General features: G+C 44.0%; 1 protein-coding gene across 1 annotated transcript in view; it reads right to left on the reverse strand.

Annotated features, from left to right (window-relative positions):
• Positions 1-18,245: 18,245 nt before the first annotated feature.
• TGFBR2 (transforming growth factor beta receptor 2) overlaps positions 18,246-20,500 on the reverse strand; it is a 58,719-nt gene continuing 56,464 nt past the window's right edge. The window contains exon 7 of the mRNA XM_082014608.1: positions 18,246-18,546. Coding sequence (XP_081870734.1) covers positions 18,367-18,546 — 180 coding nt within the window. The 3' untranslated portion in view covers positions 18,246-18,366. The remainder of the gene's footprint in view (positions 18,547-20,500) is intronic.

The raw sequence follows: 20,500 nt of genomic DNA on the forward strand, positions 1-20,500 counted from the left end.
TATTTTGTGAAAGGTAGTAAAAAGTTGGACATATAGTTTGGAAACTGTCATTTTACAGAGTGATGTTGAGAGCTTTGCAGGTAGATCACCCCTTCACGGGAAAGTATTTGCTGATGAGGGCTGAAAGTGGCCAGGGGCAGGCCGGCACTTGCAGCACCACTGCTGCCATCCTGGGAAGTGTTTCCTTGAGAAGGGTGCACTTCTGAAAATGGTGTCTACATTCCCCCAGGGAGGGCAGCTGTTTTTGGGGTGCCTGTGCACAGTGTAGCTCAAACTGGTCACTTACATATGCAGACAATACTCCTCTGAAGTTACTGTTAGAGTGCATTTAGCTCAGCGAGCTTTAAAATGCTAGTTAATACTCTGTCTACTCTGTTAATGTTTTAGTTTGGTATGTGTTTAAGGGTAGAGGCCTGGTTGGTAATTGCACTGATAATACTGAACATCGTGGACTTGTATGAAGTGTTCCTCAAGGCCCCTAACTAGGTGGATTGCCCACGTGTTCTGCCATGAGCGCAGTCAGCATGGGGTTGTGCAGTTGCCATCCTCGAATGTTTGCAGGACCCACCTGCGCAAAGCCCCAAGCAACCAACATTGACCTTGCTTTGAGCAGGTGAACTAGGTGACCTACTAAGGTCCCTTCCAACCGAACTGATTTTGTGATTCTCTGAAATACAATGATTTGGCCCAGTCAGTGTTTGCCAATGTTGCCCACACAAAATATCACCACCACTTCAGCAGAGCTGAGAATACTGGAATAGCACTTAGAACTTCTTACCTCCTTGTTAACAGGAGTTACCTGTAATTTCTGAACTGCTGTTTGCCTTTCTCTGTTTTTAAAGTGTAAAGATTTATTTAGCAGCTTTTAGATGCACTTTAACATTCTAACAGAGAAAAAAATATTTACCTGAAAGGTATATTTTTTATGCATGGTGACTAAATGTTAAGAGTATAGCAAAATTGCGTATTTGTCATTGTCTGTCTGTATTTTCCTACAGGTTTGCAATGACTCAATCTTATGTTATCAGTATATAACTTATAATTTTGCACTGAGATTAAGGTAGTGGTGTTCAGTGAAAGCCTGCTTGTGATTTTAGGATATGAACAGTCTGAGTCTTTTCGGTCAATCTTAAATCGCAAAATTAAATTCTAAACTTTATGTTTGTGTTAAGAATTACAGTTTACTTTTGATCTGTTTTTATTCTATAAAATGATCTATTTTATAAAGATAGAAATGTGTTTCTTCCGGTGAAGTTTTTGCAGCAAACTAATGGAAATAACCATGTCTTTCACCTTGTGATCAATACCTACTTAGCTTTATTGTTTTGATGTTTGTTCCTTATTCTGTATTTGAGGTGGCACTGACCAATATGAACCTTTCTGCTATAATGTTTTCTGTCCTGCTGAAAGCTGTCTTGAAACACAAGGCTTTCTTGTTTTCATTTCCTACATTGTACTAGGATCCAACGTTGTGTGACATTCCTACTTCCAATCTCCAGGATGATGGCATGGAAGTTTAACAAAGTCATGATACCGACAGAGGTCACAGTATCAGAGCAGGAGATAGGAGCAGGAGTTACCCGAGTTACCCTACAGCACCTGACAGATGCCTTTAAGAGTGTCCTGGAAGCGCGTATTCTTGTGCTGTAGCACAAGACTTTAAGCCAAAACCCTCATTGATATTAACATAAAACTTGATATAATGATGTGGTCCCTGGATTCTCCCCTGTAGTACCTGCAGTTCACTTTATCATTTATTACCTTCTGTTTCTGGCTGAACTAAATTCAGGGCCTGTAAAGCTTATTTAGCCTCGCAGCCACTCTGTCTGGATTGCAGAGTACACAAGGGGTGCTGGATGGATGCGATGACTGTTGCTTCTTGAGTTAGATAGGACTGTTACCCCTTCTCCTTCTCTTTTTTGACCTTGAAGGGAAAGACAGAATACAGTGTCAAGATGTTTTGATTATGGTCCACATTCTCGGTGGATACTTGATTTTTGATTCAGGGGGAGCTATGTCACCTTCCATCAGCTAAGAATTTGGTCTGTGGTGTTTCGTGACATCACTACTATCAAAAAAGTCTTACTCTCTTGTTTCTTTTCCTGTTGTTAGTGCATTTCTCTGTGTCCAGATACTGTGACACTTAAATAGTACATGCCAGACTGAAGTAATGCAGTTCCTTTCTGTTGGAGCAGTGGCTATAGTGTTTTTAAATTAAAGCAAAATGGAACTTCTTTAATGTTTGCAGAAAATAGGTCTCAGATCAACATGTGCACTGATTTCCTCCAAAGTGTAGGTTAACCTTCCAGTGTGATGTGAGTACCTTATCTCATCTCCATATATTTTCTATTATTTCTGACCCCTTATCACATCCCAGATGCACAGTATGATGGTCTCATTTCAGGACCAATGTAATTTTCTCATAGTTGCCTATTTAGTACTAGTATACACAAAATGTCTATTTTGTAGCTGATGATTTTAATAAAAAGTTAAGTAAATGATACCCTTATAATTACAGGCTGTGTTTGTCATTTGTCAATCTAAAAGTTACGTAGGAGCTCTCCAGATGGAGAAACAACAAAGTGCCAGGACAGCTTTATAATGTGAAACCTAGTTTAACCTTGCTTCAGGATGTGGTTTATCTGTATGCCCATATCATCTTTAATAAATACCTTGGATTGAAAATGTGTCTCAATTTATCTTGTTCTTGCTTTCAAATGCAGAAGTTAAATTGTCTTTGCAGAAATGGATTATTTTTTTTTTTTTTTTTTTTTTTTTTACTCTTCTAGCTAGATGGAATTGGCCCATGAGCTTCCTCTCCTAGTTACTGACAAGCACCATCTCTCAGGATGCTAAGTCAAGTGCTGGAAGTAGTGAGGTACAGGTATAAATCAGTGTAGAAGCTGATTCATTGGCTGTTTCTAATTTCTTGTGTCTACTTCTAATAATCTTTTTTCAATATGGAAGAAAGGAAATATTTAGACAGAAGGGACGCTGAGGCAGTTTTTGCTCTTAGTTGTGTGGATGCATCTTGTGAGAACTTTGGGCATTTTGTGTTGGGTCCATGTGCAAAAATCACTCACACAAATCATTGTGCCTGGAAGAAGCAATCCTGGTCTGAGGATTTCTAATATGATTTTCTGTGATAGATTAATACTAATCAATAGAGTTTTGTTATGTATGATTTTAGTGCTTGTAACTGGAAACCCTTGCTGGATTGGGCCCTGAGTTTTATCGCTGGGATCTTTCATTTCAACACCAGCAGTTTGGCACTCAGAACATCTCAGTTTATCTACTCAGGGTTCGTGCCTAGAGGTTCAGATTTACCTCTGTTTCTGTGAGACTGAATTGAAATGTATTTTCATTTGTATCCTTCAATAATGCATTAAGATGCTTTTCAAATATCATTTGACCCTTAAAGGACAAGGAATGTCTTAAGAAAAGCCTAGTAGAACTGCTCAAGTTGCATTCCCAGAATGCCAGGTAAGAGCATCTAAAAACCTGTTATGTGTCTGAGGCTTCCTCATACACACAGATCACAGCATTAGTTCATGCTCAAATAATTTTTATTTTTAAACCCTTGGGTAGCATGATTGGGCTTACAAAACCAATGCAAAATGTTGAAGGCAGAGGAGAAGAATAATTCAGAAACTAAGCTAAAAGTGTTTGAGTACCCCATTTTCAACAGTGCCAAATCTGCCCAGCCTCTCTTCCCTGTTGGCTACTTCCATGGGCTTTCAACAGGAGACTGAAGTGCGTTCATCCTGGAAGTCACTTGTAGGTAAGGCCCACTCACACGCCTGCCCTCCTTCCTGTGGTAAATGCTGATAAAATCATTTGAGCTTATAAGCATTGTCTCTAGTACAGTAATTGCTAAATATTGCTACTGCTACATCCCGAAATAATGCAATTGCACACATTCATTATGTCTTAATTGCACATGCTAATTGCAGGTTAGATGCAATCAAAGCAGCACTGCCTGGCAAATACACTGTGTAAACCACGAGAAACCCTGGTGGAGGGGTTTTCTTTCTTTAAATTGAATCTACTCTCCCACAATTACATGTTTTTGCTTCAGATGTACAATTAGATGTTATTACTCTAATTCTGTAACTACACAATAATTAACCAAAAATTACTTTGAGAAGCAAAACAAAACAAGGAAATTTGCACAGCAAGAGGTACAATGAAGAGAACGTCAAAGGTTTTGAGGCAAACCCACAGAAGGAAACAATGGTCGTGTGAACGATTAACCTCTACTAAATCTAACGTACGTGAATGCGCCGCACAGCTGCGCTGTGGGAGTGGAGCGGTGAAGCGGTACTCATCATGGGGTCGTCGGAGAACTTGCATATACCCTGACACTGCAGCAGTCTGCCCCGACACAGCATGATCCATCCACTGGTCCTAGATAAGCCCTTTCAGAAGTCAGGACACTTTGTAGTACATTAACAACTTGTGTATGTATCAGGGTAAATTTTGTTTTAAAGCAGTCTCAATAATAAAAGTGAAACTGAAAGGGTAACCTTGAAAAAGCCCACCAGAGATGACCACTCTAAGCCTTACTAGCTCACGTACAACTGAAGTACAGTGGATCACATTTCTTAAATTCATTTTAAAAAATTAGTAAAATCTTTATTTTATGAAGGAAAAGGCAAATAAAAGAAAATGAAGGACATAGACCCTTAATAGTTTTGCCAAACACAGATGTTCTGTTTTGATGAAGTAATTTCTTTCTTGTAAGTAACTTGGAGAGTGAGAATTTCTACAGAGCTATTTAAAAATGGAAAGTATGATGAAAGCACTTGCCATGAAATAGCAGAGGCCCATGGAAAATAACATCTGCTTTTGGGACTGTGCAGTCTATATTGTCCTCTGCACAACACTGTTCTTCCAAGAAACTTTCACCCCGCTTGTCATTCTGGGAATCGACTCCTTAAATCTGGCAGGCACTGGCAGCTACAGCTTTATACATCCTGGTCCTTTTGTGCCAGGTGATACAGCTTTTTACTCTTGCTCTGTTTCTGTGCCCTCTATCATGCCTGGACATTTTTCCAGAGGAAGTTTTTCCGTATTTGGCACTGTAGGAAGAACGTCAGAGTAGCAGAAGAGGAAAGATTGAAAGCTGAAGCAAAAGCAATGTTCAGGTTGGAGTGGCATTTTGCCTTCTTCTTCTCTGCAATGGATTTGTCCAGATTATGATCACTCATTGCTCCTGTCAGAACTAAGGTACTACCGACATCAGGGCTTCCCTGTGCATTGTACAACGTGAGAGGCCAACTTGGCCTTGGGAAACTAAATAAGACAAGGCGTGGGAGAAAGAAATGTTAGTTGTCCTGTTTTACAGCAGAACATCCTGTTCCTGATGCACAAGGAACTTACTTAAAACTTCTATTTTTTGTGACAACTTGCACTGTGGCTTTAGAAAAATTGTTGAAGGAGTCACTAACAGGAGACAGTGGTGAGTGAAAGATGGGACAGACATAGTGTCATATGGGCTTAGCAGAGGGAGACGGTGCTAGGCTAACCAGAGAGCTTGCTGGGGAAAAAAGTTGATTTTCTAGGTTCGACTCTTACGGTATTCGATGTAGTATCATTTGAGACAACCTACATAAGATGGGAAGCAGGACAGAAGATGTAAGGTGGGTAGGACTATCTAGTGAAAGATGAAAATGGGCAGTGGAGAAAGGAAGATACCGCTCAAGTATTGGTACTGATTCTGGGCTAAGCTAACTTCATATTATTATCACCAACCCTTTGAGAAAAATTAGGCATATATTCGTGATGAAGCTAATTTGGAAGTTTTAGAGTGTGACACGCATGAACTAGGTGATTTTAAGAGCTTGAGGCAGGAGAGACTCAGTTAAACAATGTGCAAAATCTTTGGGGACTTGCAAAAACCTGCAAGAACTTTCTGGTTAGAGGTAGGATGTACTGAACACTTGGTAAACGGAAAATTGTGCGGATAAATATAGTCATGGCATAAATAGCAGTGTAAGAGCTAAGCCTAAATGCCATATAAATAAAGCCAGCCAGCCAAGAAATTCATTGGTAAACATCAAAGCAGATCTAGCCTTTCATCTGGAGCATGGCAGCAAGGAGACCCTATCTGGGCAGCGGTCAGTGGCCAATCCAGGCCTCTATTGCCCAGCTCTGCTGCCTGACGCTGGGAGCAGTGCACAGGTGGGAGCAGTGAACAGTGGGGATATTAATTGGTTTTACAGAGACAAAGAGCAGTGCTGCTTAATCGTGTGCTCCATCTACTGGTGTTTCCTCTGGGAACCAACTTGTGCCATACACAGAAGGTATCTCTTCCGAAGAGCGCTCTTGGACATCTCGCATGTGGTAGAGGAGGGAACTGGAACTAAAACTTCCTGGGATTTTTCAGACAAAACTGATTTGTCAGAAAATGTTGTGTTGTTAAAAGTCTCCTGTGAAAACATTGGATTTCACAGAATCACAGAATCACTAAAGTTGGAAAGGACCTTCAAGATCATCAAGTCCAACCATTAATCCAGCGCCACCATGATCCCTAAACCATGTCCTGAAGCACCACATTCACATGTTTTTTGAACACTTCCAGAGATGGCGACTCCACCACCTCCCTGGGCGGCCTGTTCTAATGCTTGATCACCCTCTCGGTGAAGAAATTTTTCCTAATATCCAATCTAAACCTCCCCTGGTGTAACTTAAGGCATTTCAAAGGACTTTAAGTAAATGCATGCACAGTGGCATTGCAAACCTGTGCCGATTTCTTGTCATCCTGCCTAAATAGCAATGGGAATGTGGTTCCATTCTTTGTAACCCATGATCACACTGGTGTGTTTGGGGCACCCAGGATTTTGGCTGAGCAGTGAGGAGATCAGGCGCCCTGAGAACTGCACTTCCCCATTTCTGAGCCCCTCAGCTGAGCAGTTATTCCTCACCCTTGCTCTTTACCAAGGTTTAAAAATGGACTCAGGAGCATGCAAGCCACTTTTAAGCTGTATGGCCTCAGAGTGCTGAGTTTCCAGGCTTGACTTTATTCTGAAGCAATCCAAATGTCTGGCGTTTTTAATATTTTGCTTTCCATGAGAAATATCAATGTTCTATGGTGAGTTACGAAAGAGGATGTCCTGCCCCTGTGCCCCAGCACATTTTGGAATTTCCCATAGAACAAAATTTCCAGCTTCTCAACCACCCTTGAACTCAGACGTTTGGACACACAGACCAAACTGCACTGCAACCCCTGTAGCAGCAAAGGATCTCAAGATGTCATCAAAACAACATGACCTCCATCCTGCGATAGAATCAGTGATATCAGAGAAGTAGTGTCTAACCTTTGCCTAGACCAAACGTGCTGGACATCTTGCAGCCTTCCCATGAGGTTTTCTTAATGGATAATCTAGGTTTTCCCTGCTCTGCTTGATCCGTCCACCATGAATAGGGCCAACACATATTTTTCCTCTCTGCAACTTCTACATATTCAAAGATTATTATCTTATTGCCCCTTAATCATCTTCCTTTCTAGTCCTGAACTACAGTCATTCCTTCCATGTTTCCTCAGAGGCCATGTATGAAAGTCTGTCTGATTATTCTGTTGCCCAAAACAAGACAGAGCAGTCCTCTGAAACCTCACCAGGGTTTAAAAGAGAGGCAGGATCACTTTGAATGTCTCTCAGCCACCACTGCTGTCTATACATCACAGTGGAACGTTTGCCACCTTGTGTAACAGCATGACACAATTGACACTATTGTCAGGCTTGTGATCCATTCTGACCACTTCTTTGGCCAGCTTCTCTGTGTGGCTTTTCACCATTATATCTGGATGCTTAATTACTCTTTTGTAAGTGTTCCCACTAAAAAGAATCATGTTTTTCAAAACATTTATTCCATCTGTCAAGAGCAATTTGAATTGTCAGTCTGTCCTGCAGCACACTTGCAGACTCTCATAGCGCAATAGAGTTTGCAGATTTAATATGCATATATTTTAGTCTGTCACCTAGGCTACTATTTAAAATACTGAACAGGGCTAGACCTGGGTCACTGTGGAACCACGCTCAACAACTCCTAGGGATCTACATAGTAACTATTATATCCTTCAGGTCAGCTTTGCACCCACTCTGTACTTGAATTGAGAAAACATTTCCCTAGTTTGCTAACAAGAATATCACTTGAGGTGATGTCAAAAGCCTTTCTAAGCTCAAGAGATATGATATTTACTATATCTATCTTCTCCATTTTACATGACCTACTGCCCTGTAGGGGAAAAAAATCATGACAAATACATGTTGATTCCTACCTTCTCATTTTCCAGTTGCCTTCAAATAGTTTGATCCCTCCCACCCCCTGTAATTTTCTGAGATGCAGGGACCTGAACGGGTTCCCAGCATCTCTTGTCCCCTTTCAAACGGTAAGTACCACCTCTGCCCCATGGGCAGTCTTTGGCAACATGGGAGCAAGGTGTGCGACTGCAGAAATCCTTGCCGGGGCACACTGCAGCTCAGAGAAATTGGTCCTCAAATAGTTGAACCTTAGGTTGGTTGCAGATGGAGCAGAGGCTGGAGGGTGTTGAAAGTCCTGTTGGGGCCACGTGCCTGGGTGCTCTCTGCCAGAAAGCTGGGGTCGGGGAAGGGGCGAATGGGTAAGCGTTGAAGTGTTGCCTGGTACAGAGCCATGATGTGGCTGGGACATGTGTTTGGGTTTGGAGCCGGACACGTACTCCCGTTTTATACAGGAGGGTGAGAATAGTCAAAGACAGACAAGCACGAATGGATCTGCTATTGTGAGGATGAATTTCATCCAGATCTGTCAGGCTGAAACAATACAATATACTAAGAGTTTACTACCCTGTTCTTATCCCGTGCTAGTTTGAAAATTAATCTTTTATTGTCTGATTGTAGCTAGAGAGAAGACTGATACAACCAAAGAAGTACTAAACATTTTGGCCTTTCCAGCCACCCTTCTTTTCAGTTGTGCAGTTCTTCCTGAATGGATTTCTTTTATTTTTTTAAACGTTTTTCTTCATTTAAAAAAAATCCCTAAGTATTTAGTTCAATGGCTTTCTTTTGAACTGGAAGACAAAGACATTGCTCTGGTCCTGGAGTACAGAGCCTGATGAGACAATCATGTAGGAGGTTTTGTCATAGGACATTAAAAAAAAAGAGCTCCTCCCCCTGCCTGATTACGAGATCTTCCCCCCATAATTATTGTCTTAATGAAAGCACTACCTACAGCTCACAATACCTATAATTTCATTTTAATTACACCTGGAAGGAATTAAAGAATTTATTTAAAGGTGCATTCTTACCATAAAGTATAGCAAAATGGAGTCACAAGCATACACAAGTTATTCATCAGAGCATTTAACAACCTCAAGGTAGTAAATTTATTATTGCCAAGATGCATGGCTCAAGTTAGAAATGTGGTGGTATGATGGCAAGAAGAGTCATTTGCTCGATGACATTCATACATTTCAATTGCTAATGCATTGGCTGCACGTATAGAAAAGGAGATGAAAAAAAATTATCATCATCATTTGACCTGTCTGACCCTGTATCCAAAGCTTATTTCATGCATTTGTCCATGAAATAGATTTCCATCTCTGCTAGAAGCTAATATGATTGATTTTGCACATCAGGGCAAGTAGTGCAAAAATACAGAGCTCCAGACTAGCCAGCCCACGTGGCAATCAAGACTCACCAAGGATTGTAAAAATTAAAAATTTCAATTCAAAATTGAAAGAAAAAAAATTTATCTGCAAAAACCTAGTGTATTTCTCTCTAGGACTTTTTGAGCCAAATACTCTATATCATTAGCAGCAATGTGACGACACGTAAAGAAAGGAACAACCCGCTCTTTAAGCTAGTCTGTGACCACTCTCCACTGTATGAAAAGCACCTTGTCTGATCTAAAAATCTGCCTATAATCTATAGACCTAAGAGGTCAACTCGCTGAAGTCAAACCTACCGACCTCTTTAGTCTTTAGTCTTTAGACCCTTTAGTCTTACTATATGTCTCTTAATGCAAGTCCATGACAGCACACGGTGTGGGATTCCTCTCTCCAAGCTTCAGCTGTCTGACCAGCTGCTGCTCGGGGCTCCCCGCGCAGCCCTGCTCCCCCGGGGAAGGGCCTGCCCTGCCCTGGGAGCCGGCTTTAGGCCAAGCTGCTGATGCGGTGAAGGTGGTGAGACTCTGCTGCATCGCTCGCTCGCTCTCAGGAGAGTTTTCCTGAGAATGTTTTACATTGAAAAGCAAACCTTCTTCTGCCAAAATGTTTTCCTCTAGAGCTAATAAAACCAAATTAGTCTCTTCCCCAGATCAGGAATGAATTTTGTCTGGTTGTGTGTCATGGATATAATAAACAGTTTATACTTGGGCAAAGGCTGTGTTTAAGTATGGCTGAATCCTGTTTGGTTTACCGTGATTAACATAAACAATTTATAAATGGATGAAGTGAGTTAATTTAAATTCTTTCTTCCATTTCCTATGGCTTTGTTAAGATTAGGTTCTTAAAGCAGCCATTCCAGAAATTATTTCAAGAAAAGCAAATTAATGTTAACATTCCTACATTAAAATGAAATTGCCTTATTTTTTTTTCCCCTGATTTAATAAGGCTTACATGTCCTTTCCAGAAGTACTCAGGCTAAACAACCTGCTGTTTAATGGGAGATGCTATTAATGCCTTAAAACATGGGAGCATTTCGCTATGCCATTCAAAGCATTACAAGAAAAATTTCAGTCTAATCCCCTGCAAGTTGCTTTTGCAAACTCCTCCTCAGTAGCGAGGCTGAAGTGTCATGTTAGAGAAATATTGCTCCTGCTTCTCAGGTGGGGATTAGATGAGCAGAAGAAGTTGTAGCCAAAGCACATGAGTAAGTCTGTATAAAAGTGTACGAGGCTTAACAACGGGAAAATTAGAAGTCCTGGCATGAGATTTATGTCCTGTTCAAAACATTTTAGCTAATTAAAGGTATGGCCTACTTTTCTCTGCCTCCGGGAGCACCAGGTGGCTGATGGAAAGCAAGTACCTCAGCTGAAGAGAATTGATACCCTGGCTTTAATTTCACCAAAGGAGGGAACCTCACCTTTCCAGAAATGAGGCTGGATTCAAGTATCAGCAGTTATCGTCTTTCGCTTGCTAAATGCCTCTGATGGATGTTCTCTTCCTGAATGCGCGGTCTGTTAACCCAAGCGCCGCGTAGCTGCTTTCCTTGGTGGTGTGAGCAGAGGGGCTTTGTGTTTTCTTCTTACCGCAGCCTTTCTCTGACAGCCTTTAGTTCAGTTTTGTGGGTTAAAGAGGAAACACTGTTTTTGTCATTCCAGGCATTCATATACCCTGTATAAAAGGCTTTGCTCTTTCAAAAAGTAGTGTTTCACTTTAAATGATTCCCAAAAAACCACTGCAATGATGCAGTGAAAGAGCCCAGAGTAGCTTTGTATTTTCATCTCAATCTCTGAAGCGGTGACCCTTGTCAATTTTGAGCTTGGGGAGGCATTTCTAATACATTGCCAAATGACGTATTTCCAATTGAAGATCAATATTTTTATCATCTTATTTTACTAGCAAAGACAGGCTCGCTAGATTAGTGCAGAGATCCTCTCAGGGTTCACACACATGTATAAGGAAGTCGGTAGATGAAGACCAGCCTTTAAGAGCTAAACATTTGCAGCCACAGAGAGACAGATGTTTATCTCAGGAAAAGTTTATACTGTCTTCCGTTTGAGAACTAGAAAGGCAGCGGTCACCTTCAAGCAAAAGCAGAAATTAGATACAATCAGTATCTTCTGTAAAACATTTTCTAACCTTAAATGATCTCCCGCAAGGTTGAAGTGTGAAGACCCTGGCGCATTTCGAACAGAAGAAAGTCTATTTCTGGAGCTCTTTGTGCGAGAAGGAATGCACCAGGTTTGGGCTTTGTCCAGGGTGGTGGTGAGGAGCTCTGATAACATGTCCTGCATCCCACCTCGGCTTAGCTGATCCTAAATAAAGCACTGCCCTAAAGCCTGTCGCAGCCAGCCGGTGGCTGAGGCACTCTGCAAAGACCGGGACATTTCAAAGGTCCTTAATGTCACGCTGGCAGGCGACTGAGGTGTACACTGCAGAAAACCCTGCTGCAGCAGGGCTGTAAATGTTGTAGGGGTGTTTTAGTTCCTGGCTCAGGGGGTGGGATTCACAGGGGTGGAGGGGGAGAGTCGAGGGTGAAGCAGGGTAGTGCTCATGTGGATGACAAACCCGTGGAAGCTTCACCTTGGTTATGCCAGGAGGGGATGATGTGGTTGTCCTCTCCTTCAGAAAACTAAGGAGAAAGCCCTAGTCTGGGGACCCTCACCCAGCCACTCACGTTGGAGCAGAAGGCTGGCAAGCCTGGCCGGAGACCTGACCACCATCTCCATGCAAGCTGGTTAGAAACATGCATGATGTGTATTTCTTTTGGGCTTTGCTTCCTCTGCATCGCTCCTGCCCTAAACAAGCGAAGTGGCGGTGTATTAAACAGCTGTATGCAATAGATTTACTCAGGTGCTGTCTCTGGAGCAGGACAGACCCTGGAGGTCAGGACGGTCCTTGTTGGGGAGAGGAGGGGACCAGGGGTGAGGAGGCCACGGGAGGACGGGCATGGCTTCAGCCTGAGCAGAAGAGACGGCGAGGTGCCCTCCGGGAGGTCATGCAAGGCTGAGTCCAACACTTAAACCCCAATATCTGACGCGGGTCTTGTTCTGAAAGACAAATACCATGAGTTGCTTTCATGAGAGAAAGACCAGTGTGCCGATCCAAAAGCGGAGGCAGGAAGGGAGCGCAGCCCCCACTTGGGCACTGAAGGTGCCTGGGAGGAGGAGAGGAGCGGCAGGGAGGGGACAGTGGTGGCCTGGGCTTGAAGCCACGGATCGGTGAAAAAAGAGAAGGAGGTGAATTGGTTTTTGTTTCTTCTTCCACAGGAAAGCCTTGCTGCAGCGGAGGAGAAAGAAGGGGGGATGTTTTCAACGGTCCCTCCTGTGACACACACGAGATGGCTAATCTGGGGGGAAATGCCAGGGATCTTTTCCCTACCTGCTTTCACATGGCAGCACGTTTGCAAAACAGGCATTTCAGCAGTGGGAGTTTAATCATGCCAACTTGATGAGGTGACCATTTTATTTTTCAAGAATTTAGCTATGTAAATGCAGCTGCCTGAAGAGACTGGTTTATCACCATTATAACTGAGCAAATAATTCACAGCAGATAATTTATGAGCTGCCTTTTGCCTTCGCCTCTTCATGAAGTGATTAGATGGTGCTTAAAGCGTTCAGTAGTCAAGAGTTTTAAATCTATTTCCTGGGCTCGGTCCTCTCAGGTTCCTCAAAATTTGGCTGTATTTCAACAAATCACTGACTTTGTCCTCACCTTTCTACACATGAGCAGGGCCTTTCAGCTGCCAGAGGTCCAAAATAATAGGTGAGAGCTGCCAATAGGTCAAGGAACTGTGAGGAAATGGGGTCTGAACAGCTAGGCTGGGACACCATGGGTTCAGGCCAACTGGGTCTTGTGGGTCATGTTAGGAAATGTAGCCCAGTAGGACACAGGTGCCTGAAAAAACCCCACCAAAATCCTGCAGTGAGGTGCATCACTATCCTGACCTGGGATGAGACTGCAATTTTTGGCAGCCCGCAGCAAGAGCCTTCTGAAAACACACATGGCGTGCACCCACTTGCATGAACATTTGCCAAGCAATAAGCAGCATGAACGCAGCCAAACAGCATTCAGGAACAACAAGCAGACAGTCTAGAACAGAATTCGTTCCATCTTTTTTGTGGCTGGAGGGAAAAATTGCCATAGGCAGCGTTTTATTAAAAACATAATGCCAAAAAAAGAGGCAAGACAGAGCTGAGGATCAGGAAATAAATTAATGCGTGTTCCTCTGGAAGCAAAGGAAGCCCTTGGGTCCCAGCACAGCTGGCTTGACAAGAGGACAACATTGCAGGTGCTCTCCATGTGGCCCAGTTTCCAGGAGCATTCAGAGTAACTATGTCTTAATGCCTTTCTTTTTCTTTCACCCTGCCCTCAGGAGCTGGGTCATGATCTTTTCTCCTTTTATCATTCTTGTCTATTCCAGTAGCAGTTGGGAATATCCCAGAACGGGGTGAAATCCCCATTGTGCTGGGAATTGTGTGGACTGGTAACACAGAAGTGCTCTGCACCGGGAAACTTCATCATCCAGTTCAGACCATCGCGTGGTTCAGTAGTAAACCCAAGGATTACCTTCTGCATTGCACAGCTGGAGCCTGCTTGCTGCGTACCCTGGCAGTAAAATGGTGATTGACGTGCTAATTAAGAGCTGCTTACAGAGGATGTTGAATACCGTATTTAGGGTAAGAAAGGTGGGCAAAAGCCTTAACTGAAAAGGATACAGTGTACTTTATGTCAAGGATATTGTACTCCTCAAGACTGAAAGGCCTGTGGAGTTTGCCTGCTACATTAACACACTTCATATTTGTTTTTGCAACACTAGTTTGCCTTGCTATGCAAAAAAGGCTTTGAGCCAGCGTAAACAAGATGTCAGGGCTTGAAGATCTTTGCCACTACGTGGGCAGTGGTGGGGACTGGTGAGGGGTGGCCACTGCCACCAGCGCACCAGCAAACGCTGGGGCCGACCGCAGCGGTGCTCGGCTTGCCTGGGGCTTGGCAGGGCGCTGATGGAAGCCACGGAGGTGTGGGCAGGGAGGCTTTGCACGCCCGCAGGGAAGCTGAGAGCTGGTTTGTGTCTGACCTTCCCTGAAGGAGCAGCGGAGAAGGGAAGGCTGCACGGTTAAGGCTTGCCGGGGAGCGGGAGGCTGCAGAGCGTCTCACCCACCCTCAATGTCAGAGCAACTTGCAGCAAGGCCGGTGCTGGCCACGCTGCCTCGCAGCTGGCGGGGGTCCTGTCCTGGCTGTGCCCTTGCCAGCTGCCCCGCGACAAGGCTCTCTGCAGGCCCCTCCATGCTGTCCCCAGACAGCTGGTTTCGGCCGGCTGCAGAGCACCCTCCCCGGGCAGCCCGATTTGTAGTCTGGTAGTACGGGGAGAGGGTGGCTGGCCTAAAGGACGAGCTGGTCACCTGCAGCTGTCTGCCTGGGAGGGCACCTAGGCAGGGCCTGCCTCCCAAAGCTCCCGTCTGCCAGTTTTAGACTCGATGTGGCTGCTGTGCTTTGCACCACGCCCGACACCAGCTACGTGCCTTGCTCTGTTCGGAGCACCAGGTGCCCGGAGGGGCTGTGAAATCATTAGCATCAAACATACTCAAAACCCAACAAGGTCTTGAGCAACCTAATTGAAGCCGCCTGTTTTGAACAGGAGCCGGGACCAGACGAGGGGCGAGCACAGCGCCCGGGCCGGAGGTCCCAGCCAGCCTCAGTTATTCTGCGATTCTGCTCGCCTCATGAACGCAGGCACCTGGGTGCCTGTTCGGGGAATCCCCACTTGAAGGTTCAAAAGGAGATGCTCAGCGCAGCCAAGCGTGAGCTGTGGTAGAGGTTTTGGCACCAAAATACATTCCCTGAAAAAGATGGTGATGCCTGGAGAGTCTCTGGTGCCTACAGCAGGCACTGGTGGGCTGCGTCCTCTGTAAAGGCTCAGATTCAACCTAAGTCGTGCTGGGGGCAATTGGGGGTGGGGGGAGGGAGGTAGCCCGCTCTGTGTTTAGGTGGTGCTTGTGTTCTGCATGTCTTCCACGGGAGGGGCATCAGCTGCAAAAGGTGAAAGCTCTGAGTGGAGAGCAGCAGCTGTGAGGCACAAGCACATTAATCACACACTTCTCAGTGACACAGATTTAGCGGGCTGTCTTCTGGCTCCCTTTAATACCAGCACCAAAACGACTGAGGTTTAACTAAGGTCTTATCCGCACTGAGAATGGAGCAACCTAAAAGTAGGAGAGTGTCAGCTGTGCAGCCTCTTCTCCCTCCCCTCCCCTGAGACTAGTGAAGGTTTTACCGTGTCGGGACTGAAGGGCCAGCAAGTTTGGGTACCTGCTAGTGCTGTTCTGCTGAAGGGCAGGATGGAGACCGGGGGAAGGAGTCGTTAGCAAAGCAAGACACATGCAAAGGCCATTATACAGACTGAGCATGACGCTCGGACCTCTGGGGGGAAGGAATGGGTCCAAGTCATCGTAGGATAGGGTTCATTTTAGGAAGAACCCCCTCCCTATTCTGTATGCTCCAGAGATGAATGACAAACTTGAGTCGGTGTTATTTTATTTGCTCCAATAAACATTTGACTTATACAAAACAAAACAAAACAAAATCAGACCAAAAAAACCCCAAACTGTTTACAAAGCAAGTTAAGTGCTTGAAATTTTTGATATACAAGAGTACATATTGTTCACATTCCTATTTCATACATGATGTACAGGTGAAATATTCCTTAAAAGAATAAAAATTTTCCTTTACATGTAGTAGTAAAAAAACCCACCATAAAAATGTCAGTATTGTCAAGAACTACCGGACGCCATTCCTTGACCTTCAGCCTGGATGGAGGAAGAGAAAAGGGCTGCCACATTCCCTCTCCCACCCCCTCCCCACCACCAGCAGCTCCATGGCCCCCACCACATCTCTGCCTGCTTTCCTTTTCCTTTTCCAAAAAACAAATACAAAAATTGACATAGTATCCTCTGAATTCCACTGTAGTTGTTGAGGGTTTGCCCCGCTCTGTTTAAATATTTCCAAGTAGTTTCGTTAAAATAAAAAATAAAAAAAGCAGATACAAACCCATTTCAAATAAAATACTTGTCATCATAAATCTTAACTCCTATTTGAATAAGCATGATTCCTACTGACTTATACGGCAATGTCTTCTAAAGGAGTATCAGTGTTTATCTGTCAAAGGTGTTTAATAAATTGTACCAAGTACACCTGTACAGGGCTGGTTTGTGCTGGCTGAATTTCTAACGTCCAAGGCCCACTCACATGCCATGGGGAAGAAAAAAGTGGAAAAATCACTGCAAAACTCCTGAAGACAAAATTGTTAGCACTTACTAAACACATTGTTGTCATTTGTACAGGCCCAATGTGATGTCAACTGTCTTAAACATGTTGGAGAACTGGAAGAATGTAAGCAATGTCTGAAGGATCTTTTTGGAAAGAATCGCCTTTCTTGTGTTTTGGATTTTTCCTGTTAGCTGCTGACTTGCTGAGGGCAGTCCTACATGCAAGCAGTGCTGAGGGCAGGATATGCCATTAACCTAATGCTACGGAGCTTTCCATCACCTCCAAGGTCCTTTTGCAAAAATAAAGGCATCAGCTGTTGTCTCTTAGTTTCCTCCAGAAAGCATGGAACAGTCAGACAGTGGTGTGTCAAGCAATTAGACATGCTGTAGAGGGAAAAAAAATGTTTGTTCCTACAGCAACACAATCAAGGTAAAAGGAAGGAAAAAAAATAGCACTGCCTGCACTCAGAATGCAGAGCAAATATAAAACATCTGCTTGGATTATTGCTGGCCCTGTCTTGTTTTGTATGGTTTGGGGGTGGGATGGGAGGAGGGGAAACCTGATCCTGCTGGTGTTTTGCAACCTGCTTGCAAGCAGCATGAATTCAAAGCAATAAACATGTAACATTAATGACCTCTGTATCAAAACACATGTGTGGGAAGGACCAAACCTCCTTGCACTCCCATTCTGGGACGCTGTGAGGATGTTGGGGTTAAGGTGAGAAGGCAAAGGCATCCCTGAACCTTCCAAAATGTGCTGCAGGGCCACGTAGGTACAACTGCAAAGCCAAACTGGCCTGTCTGCTCTGAGACTGCTCCTGCAACTGTGAACCGCAGGGCCACAGCTGAGTCGTTACAGCACGTGCTTTGAAAGCCATCTTCTCATTGCATATTATTCCTATCTTTTTGGCAGAGTGCTTAGTGCACAATTGCCGGTGTCGTGCTCTGCCAGTCTCCCCAGGCTCCTTCCCTAATGGGGAGGGATCTCTAATGCACTGGTAATTTCCTGGAAGCACTTTTTTTTTTAAACTCTTTTTTTCAGAGCATGGCTGTTTATAGATATATAGACATATATATACACATACACACACACATTTTATATATATATGTATATATATATATATATAAAAATAGCAATTTCATAGTTATATACAGGCATTAATAAAGTGCATAATGTTATTGGCTATTTTCAAATCTCATTTCCTGAGGAAGTGCTAACATACATAGCTCCTCCTATGACATGATGCCGGCAGCCAATGCTAGGGTATGACACCTACTCCCTGGCTTTTAATTCCCACAAACACATCTCCCTGTCCAGAGCCGGAGCCTAAAGGGAGTAGTGACAGCCTCAGTCCTCCAGGAAGCAAGTCAAGGCACCGATCAAGACTTCTTCCTTTGCCAAGGTGAACGCGTCCAGGAGCGATTTCCCTCTGTTTCGGAGCTCTCGGGCGTGCGCTACTTGGCAGTGGTCACGGAGCCGTCTTCGGGGATCTTCTCCTCTGAACAGCTTCTTCCCGAGAGCTTGTCATGGTGCTTGAGCTCGCTGAAGCGCTCCGCGACGCACTGCGCCGTGAGCCGGGCCTCGGGATCGTGGTCCCAGCACTCAATAAGGGTTTCGCACACCATCTGGATGCCCTGCGGAGAGCACAGAGAGAGCAGCCGTGATGGGGCCGGTCACCACCAAAGCCCGTCTGTCAGAGTTGCTTTAGTGTCCTCTGAAGTTCAGAGGGTTATTCACTGGAGGTGCTTTATGAGCTCTATTGCTATTATAATGGGGGCATGATTTTTTTTTTTTTGGAAAGAAATCCTACTACAATATTTTCAGCAACTTAATGCTGTCATTTCTGTGCATATATTCCGATACTTATAACAAGAAAAATGATGCTTTGGACTAGTGCTATAGAATCATTTAGGTTTTGGGTTTTTTTAATAAATACCATTGGAATTATTGGATAACAGGACTTCCCACTCTACCCAGGCCTTTGTGTACCTGAATTCTGTTTGGGTTTTTCAAAGAAAATCCTGATTGCCAGCAATATCAAGGCCCTACATCAGCCCTTTATGAATTCCTTGCAGGCTAAATAAATCTATGTGCAAATACGGGCCAGAGTCCCACAAACACTTAAACACATGTCACTCACAGATGTAACTATTTAACCTTCATTTCAATGCTGATGCACATGTTTACAGGAGCAAAAAACAGTTGCATTTCTGTAATGCATTTTATAAACACGAGGTATTTGCCAGGAAATTGTGTGCTTTGCTTTATGACACTAAAAGCCCATTAAGTAGGATTTATCTTAAACTTCTTATTTAAAAAAATAACAATTCACAACACTGCATTAATTGCATAATTTACCTAATTGGTGATGTTGACTGATGTCAATGTTAATAGCAGAATGTTATTGTCTGTATACAAATAACATTAGTTTTCTGCTGGCATTGAAATTACAAGCAGTAAATTAAATTAAATATTAAACATTAACTTGAAATCAATAGTGCAACAAATCTCATTAAGGGGGGAAAAAATGTAATATGTAAATCCATTCCAGAATTTTATCACGATGAATAACGAGTTCATTACAAAAACACGACTGCAGAGGAATGAAATGAATATGGAAGAGCCATTACAGTAAGAGCAACTTCTAGGGAGCTCAAAGCAGATCCTCAGCTGCTGCAAACTGTCACAGCCCCACGGAAGCTAATGCATCGCTGCATTTTAGATAGCGCAATGTGAAATGCTGAAGGGATTCAGAGGAAGGGAATTAAATCCACCTTCATTAAATGTCCTATGAGTATGTTATCAGGCATCCCTTTCCTGCCTTTGACTCTTAGCTGAACCCTGTTAGAGCCGGCTGTGCCTGTCCTGGTGACACACAAGTGCAGACGTGTGGTCCTCCCAGGCAGTGGGATGCCCTGTACCGCGAGCAGACCGAGGTCTGGGTTTGACACAGGGAAGAAGTGTCTGAAGTTGAGTGCAGGACACCTTGGTCCAAACCTGTGATCACTTTACCTGCTACCTGAACCCAGAGGTGACTAAATTCACAGTGTACCTTATAGCTCTACGCCAGGACCTTGAGCTGCAGCCCTCCACGCACTCAGGCCTGCCGTCACGATAGCAGCTGCAGGCTTGCCCCGCGCCTGCGCACCACGGGGGTCCCGTAGGCACACCTACGCCTGCCGCTACGACTGGCTGTGCATGAAACGAGCTCCCGGACACTTCTCTCCAAGGCATAACCAGTGGTATTTCCCGTTTCTACTGCCACGTAATGCAGTGCCCCACTGCAGTGCCCACAGCAGTAGCCTCGTCCTGAACTCCGACAAGTCTCTGGGCCACCTAACACTGCCCTAGGCCTGCTTTAAGTGCCAGTGACTTTTGCTTTTAGGGGCTTTCATCACCTTCTATTACATGTACATCATCTGACTCTTCCCAAATGCAGAACAGAAATATTTGCTGACCACTTCTGCCTTTGCATTAGCATAAGCAGTATTTTTCTTTCCTATCCAGCAAAAGATCGGTGCTGTTAGATTTCCTTTTGATTATCCTCAAGTTTGCTGACCACAGATCTTCCTGTTGTTCTTCTGTTCC

This window comes from Phaethon aethereus (assembly GCF_964289735.1).
Source record: "Phaethon aethereus genome assembly, chromosome: 2".
NCBI classification, from domain to species: domain Eukaryota; kingdom Metazoa; phylum Chordata; class Aves; order Phaethontiformes; family Phaethontidae; genus Phaethon; species Phaethon aethereus.